General features: G+C 38.9%; 1 protein-coding gene across 1 annotated transcript in view; it reads left to right on the plus strand.

Moving 5' to 3' along the window:
• si:cabz01068815.1 overlaps positions 1–6818 on the plus strand; it is an 18004-nt gene extending 11186 nt beyond the window's left edge. Inside the window, exons 5-6 of the mRNA XM_034877674.1 lie at positions 6118–6208; positions 6294–6818. Coding sequence (XP_034733565.1) covers positions 6118–6208; positions 6294–6666 — 464 coding nt within the window. The 3' untranslated portion in view covers positions 6667–6818. The remainder of the gene's footprint in view (positions 1–6117; positions 6209–6293) is intronic.
• The last annotated feature ends 285 nt before the right edge of the window (positions 6819–7103 follow it).

Genomic DNA, 7103 nt, shown 5'->3' on the forward strand with positions numbered 1-7103 from the left:
TTCAGTCCTCCCTTGTCAGATCGTCTGCTACCAGTACCGGTTACCTGCCTGTTTTTGGAAAAGCCTTTTGACTCAATTCCTTCCGTGTTCTCCTGCTCCAGACTTCTCGGATCATCCAGCTCCTGCTCTCTACTGGGGATCTACACATGTGCTGATTTTTGGATTTCCCGGTACCTCTGAAACTCCCATACCCCCAACCCTTTAATAAACTATTGAACGTGACGCTTTTGTGGCCCTCGTCGTGTTTGGTGTCTGACACCCAGCCTCCACAGGGATGCCCGAAAAGCTCAAGTATTGAATTTTGTATTATTTGCAGATGATACAAACATATTTGGATCAGGGGACAGCTTACAGCAACTCTTGGAATTAATCACTATAGAATTCAAGAAAATAAAACAATGGTTTGACATTAACAGGTTATCAATAAATTTGAGTAAAACTACATTCATGGTATTCGGAAACTGTAAGTCAAAGCATCAAGCACAGATACAGATAGAGGGGGTTAACATAGAAAGAGTACATGAAAATAAATTCCTTGGAGTGATCATAGATGACAAGATTTGCTGGAAGCCTCACATAAAACACATCAAAACCAAACTGTCCAGAAGTATTTCAGTCCTAGCAAGAGCTAAGCACATTCTGGATCTCAAATCACTTCACATCCTATACTGCTCACTACTGTTACCTTATTTGAATTACTGTGTAGAGGTTTGGGGAAACAATTATCAACACTCACTACAGCCACTAGTCATAATGCAAAAAAGAGCAATAAGAATCATTCACAACGCCGGATTTCGGGATCATACAAATTCATTATTTCTAAAGTGTAAATTGCCAGAATACCATGATTTAATTGAATATCAAATTGCAGTATTCATGTTCAAAGTAAGAAATAGCCTATTGCCTGGGAATATACAAAAGATGTTCTCTAAAAGGGAGTGAGGGTACGATTTAATGGGAAGAGGAAATTTTAAGACTAATAGATGTAGAACATCAAGGAAAAGATTATGTTTATCAATTTGCGGAGTTAAATTGTGGAACAAACTAAATGAGAACCTAAAGCAATGCCCAAACATATTTATTTTCAAAGAAATTTACAAAGAAATTATTTTCAGAAGGTATAGAGAAGTACTGTAGAAAGTTTTGTTTGTGTTTATTGTTTTGTTTATTTATATATATGTATAAGGGTATATGTGTATATATATGTGTGTATGTATATGTGTAGGTATGTGTATATATATGGATATATATAGCAACAGAATTATAAATATTGTGAATTGAAGAAATGCAAGAATTAAAGGGGTAGGAGTACATAAGTTTTACTTCTTCCTACTCCTTTTCGCACATGTGATAGAGGTATGTTAAAACAGGAAAGAAGGGTACTTTGTTTTTCTCTCCAATGTTTTTAAACATTGTTTTATTATTTCTTTTTATTATTTTTTCTTTATTTTATTTGTATATACTTTCTCTTGCATGTTCGAAATAAAGATATCAATCTAAATCAATCTAATCTAAAATCTAAACCTGAAGCTGAAGAAACCCTAAATGTTAACGGAAAAGCACCACGGACCTGAGGAGAGAGCTGTTCACTTCTCCGTGTTCTGAGCGTGTGTGAGAGAGAACAGCCTGTGGTACAAAACAACAGAAGGAATCTGTGTGTGTAGGGAGGGGCGCTGGGACTAGCCTATCACAGAATAGTTTAGGGGAGGGACGCTGGGACTAGTCTATCACAGAATTGTATATGGGTGGGGCGCTTTGACTAGCACTGTGACTATCCTATCACAGAACGGAGACACAGTCAGTGGAGACTTATTCAATCCGAGTACAGATATTGACTCACAATACTCGTATAATACTTGTACTCGGCAAAAGTGCTTTATCCGTACCGGATACTCGTTTCAGCCAAATACTCGGCTCATCCCTACCATCTGCTAGCTGCCTGTCCACAGACCACACTTTAAAAAACATCTCTGTAGACAGCCCAGGGTCTACAAACGGCAACAAAAACAAAATGTGCTAACCTGCACCACGAAGCATACATAGTGTTCCAGCATTCCATCCAATAACCAAAAAGAAGGATTTGGAGGTGGGGGGCATAGAATAGACGGGATGAGGAGGAGGGAGGGACAAGCTAGTCACCAAAACATTGCTTACAGGACCTTTAAAGAAAGACAAGAATATGATAGAATGTCAAAATGGCCTCTCAATGTGTTACAATTCAGACCTTAAAAGTTACACAAAGGAGTTGTTGGACACATTCAGGATTGATTACATTGCGCACAGATCCACTCAACCACGCATGATTGAAATAATAAAATAGTAAATACGGTAACAGAAGTATGTGCAAGAAAAATGTTGAATCTAATCTCAAAACCTTCTTCATTTACTTAAATATCATCCACATGATCAATTATGCATCATATGTGAGTTTCCGCACCCGACATTGCATTTGTTCCTGGGGATTTGGAATTTGTGATTCTTGCCTCAAGTGAATGATGATAGTCTTAACCACTACAGACTAACAGAGACGGTTGATCTTGACAGTTGTCTTGATCTTGTTGCACAGTGGGTAAGGTATTTCATCTGTGCAAAATAAGCCAAGGTGGGAGCAAGCTGTTTACAGAGGGTGACTAAATGCATTTTCTAAGTAGATTTTTCATTAATTTCACACACTCATAGCCAACAAATTAATTTTTTTCCAGCAATATCTTTGTCATTTTCTTAGAAAAACAACAACAATACGACATACATTAACAATACAATTTAAGACTACATATATTTACATTACCCAAACACACATACCCTCATCACCTTGCACCAATCTGAAGTAAAATATAAATAAAATAAATAGTTTCTATCATCTACAAATTTCTTTCAGGTTGAGCCCACCTTTCCATCTCTGATTATATTCATATATGGTTCCCAAAGTTTAACAAAGTCTTTCCCTTTGCCTTTAGGAATGAGGGTTAGTCTTTCCAGACCAATGCATCGCGATAGTTCCTTCTCCACATCCGTAGGGATGGTGCTTCCAACACAGCGCAATAGCCCTCCTGGCTTGAAGAAGCCCAAAGTCCAATAGTCAGTCTGTTTCAATGTCCGTTTAAAGTTCTTCGGATATGTTCCAAGCAAACAAAGCCTGGCATTTTAAGGGACTTTGGTGTGAAACAGGTCTGACAAACATTTTAAAACATCCTTCCACAAATCCTGGATCTTTATACATTTAGACAGTAAAATAGAGTACCTTTCTCAGCTAAGCATTTAGAACACACATCAGGAATATTAGCAGATATATGATGAACCATTCTCATGAGCCAGTTATATTGGAGTAATTTAAAACTTGTATTTATCGTCTGTGTTTGTGCTTTTAAACAAGCGTCATTCCAATCTGTCGCATCAATATCTTCCTTTATATCCAGCTTCCAAGCGTTTAATTTATCGTGTGTTGATTCAGGATTATTTGCAACCAATATGTTGTAATAAATATATAGATGTCCTTTCCTTCCTAAAAGTGTTACTTCCTCAAGTTTTGATAAAGGTGGTATACACATTATCTGCTCGTATTTTTGGACATATAACTTTTTAACTGCAAAGAATCTGATATCTCAGACACAGCTGATCAAAGGGACACAAAACTCCATCTTTATGACAGTCAGAGACAGACACAGTGCTGGCATGTCATCCACATGTTTATGGGCAGCATGCCATACTGAAATCGTATTTCTAAGGAATTGATTTTTTGAATGCTTGTAGTAATGTCAGAGGAATATACTGTAGATACAACTTGGTAAAATTGCATATAAGATTTGTTCAACCTATCATAGATTTTTTAAATCTGTCAGGAAAAATATATCCTCTGCATATAAAGTAAAGCGATGATCCACCTCCCCAATTGTTGTGTATGTAATGTAAATAATAGTGGAGATAATGGAAAACCCTGGCGAGTGGATCTCTGTAGACTAAAGGGATTTGCGATGGTTAGGTTGGTTAGAATCTCAGCGGTTGGGTTTGTTTACAGCAGTTGGAGCCATTTTAGAAACGTTTTCCCTAACCCAAATCTTGGAAGTACCTCTAAAAGGTAGCCCCATTCTATCCTATCAAATGCTTGGCTTGCGTCAACTGACCGCATGGCTGTGTCCTTTGCGTAGTTTTTCTCATTTTAAGTCTTAATTAATTAAGACTCTTCTTATATTTTGATAACCTTGTCTGTTTTGTAAGAAACCTTGTTGATCAGCAACAATCAGCTGAGTGAGACATTTATCTAATCTTCTAGAGATCGTTTTGCGTTAGAAATTTTTATCCCACATCCTATTAAACTATTTGGCCTGTAAGATGAGCAATCGGTTGGAAGCTTATTTGGCTTCAATATTAGGCTTATTATGGCTAACCTTAAAGAATCTGCAAGCGTTCCTTTAATAAACGACTCTTCATACATGTCTAGTTGTCTTTTAAATGATTTGCAAAATTCTATTGGTAACCCATCTGGTCCAGGTGCCTTACCGCTACTGATATCTCCTATAGCTTCATTAAGTTCTTTTGTTGTTAATGAACCATCTAGTGTTGTTTTCTTATCATCTGATAGAGTCAGAAATTGCAACTGGTCAAGAAACATTTTCTGAGCTTCTCTTTTTTTCTGTACATTCAGATTTGTACAACAAAAACAAAAAATCTCTTAGATTATTATTTATCTCTGCGGGGTCCTAGTTAAGTTGATTTTATACTATTTATGGTTCTTTAATCTTGCATTTTCTTTATCCTTTAGGCCAATAATTGACCTGCCTTTTCCCCTTGATCATAGTATGTTTTTTTTAATTCCATTTAAATCAATTCAGTTTTATTCATAGCATCAATTCATAACAAGAGTTTTCTTAAGACACTTTACAGATAGAAAAGGTCGAGACCACACTAGTAGTTCCCTCCAGAGCAAGCAACCGCGCGACAGCGGTGAGGAAAAACTCCCTTTTAGAAAGAAACCTCGGTCAGACCCTGGCTCTTGGTAGGTGGTGTCTGACAGGCCGGTCACAATAAAAGATAATGGAACACCAGCTGTCTAAAACTATTACAGCATAACTAAGAGAGACAGAGTAAAGAGAGGACCCTGGTCGGGCTGTACTACCCTCTCTCTCTCTAGTTTTATTGTATTATTGATTATATACATCACTACCAAACTTTAAGCTCTATCAAAGCAAAGAGTTTGACAGTCTCACCACATTTAAACCATTTAAACCAGTTTCACAAATGTCGTCAATGTCGTCATTGTCTGAATTGCGGAGGTTGAGTATAGCTTCTGAAGACATGGTGAGTGGGGTCTTTTTACTCTTTGTTTTTTATTGTGCACGGTCTGTCTGACCTCAAGAATGCGGAGACAAACAGCACCGAGTGGATTGGCTTGGAATATAAAGCTGGTCAGTGATTAGAGGTGTGGCCGAGACGTGGCCCTGCTCCCGAACCTAGGTTAATTTCATGCACATACACTAATTGCCTCTTGCTGTTATTTTATATTATTTTGTTATCTATCATGTATAAGGTCCCAGGACATGGTGCTCTTTTGATGCTTTTATATAGGCCTTTTGTGGTCACCTAATACTGTATCTGAAGTCTCTTCATACAGGCATTAGTGGTCCCCTAATACTATATCTGCTGTTTCCCAAAATTCAGCCTTGGTGCAGAATTACAGCCACTAGAGCCAGTCTCACAATAAGCTTTCCTTAGTATGTGCCATTTCTGACTCTGGAGCTTTTGTGTGTGGGGGGGAAGCCGGGGATGTGGCCTTGATCAAGTGCCATTTTGCTAGTTTGAAAGCCATGATGTTTCTCATGGGCCAAATTCTCTGGGTAGACAAAGCAGAGAAAGAAGAGGTAATCGATCTGGAATCTTGCCCCTCATAATGGGCAAAATTCCAGATCGGCCCATTTGAGCTTTCATTTTCTCAAAGGCAGAGCAGGATACCCAGGGCTCGGTTTACACCTATCACCATTTCTATCCACTGGGGGTAAAAAGGCAGGCTGGGCAAATGCATATTTATGTAAAAAAAAATCATAAAGTGACATTATCATGTCATGGGACCTTTTAAGATATGAGATGTATGTTAAGCAGAGTGTTGTCTTTCTTCTCTTGCAGCGACCACATGGACTTTTGTGCTGCTGGGACTGGCCTTCGTCTGTCTTCTTGTTGGTTTTCTCCTACTTGGAATGGGATCCATGGCCAACAAGTACGACCTCAATTTATGCAATGGAAACACTTAGAGGAAAATGTATAAAAAGGATATTTCAAAGTTTCCTGTCTTTTTCCATCAGGAACAGGAAGAAGATAGCTAAGTACAAGGCAGCAGCTGCGGCTCAGAAAGGCGAGGAACTGCAGATGATTGAAGCGCTCCCAGAGAAGAGCAGCAGCAAAGCATCGCCAGTGCTCGCCAGGCAGTTGCAGGGGAACGGAGGCCTGACGGAGCTCAGTGCAGGAGACATCAGGGTCACGTGGAAGGATGGCAACACCTCCGGCCTGGAGGAGAACCAGGGCCAGGAGGAGAATCAGGAGCAGGAGGAGAACCAGGAGCAAGAGGGGAAGCAGGAGGAGAACCAGGAGCAAGAGGGGAAACAGGAGAAGAACCAAGAGCAGGAGGAGAACCAGGAGCAGGAGTCAGCTGTGGAGCCAGTGAAGACGACAGAGTGATTAGTCGAGTAGCCAACAGCAGCTGGGACAGTGTTTACCATGTTGTTCATGAAGACTTGTTAGAACTTGTTAGGGTTGAACATTACACCGTCTGCAGGATGCCAACAGTATTTACAACTTTGATTGGCAGCTAATAAAGCAATTAAACACATTCAAAAGCAGTCTAACACATTTATTTAATGATTTTATTTTTTATTCAAACCAAAATCAAACAAAGCAGCAATAGTTTGCAACTCATACACAGGCATCTTATTACGTAATTCCAAAGGACCAATCAAACAAACCAAGATGCAAGTAACTATGCTAAAACAAACAGACAAGCACCAAAACAAATAGCAAAAAAATACTTATATACTATGTATATATCTATATACACTCACCGGCCACTTTATTAGGTACCCCATGCTAGTAACGGGTTGGACCCCCTTTTGCCTTCA

The sequence above is a fragment of the Etheostoma cragini genome, chromosome 1 (genome assembly GCF_013103735.1).
Source record: "Etheostoma cragini isolate CJK2018 chromosome 1, CSU_Ecrag_1.0, whole genome shotgun sequence".
NCBI lineage: Eukaryota > Metazoa > Chordata > Actinopteri > Perciformes > Percidae > Etheostoma > Etheostoma cragini.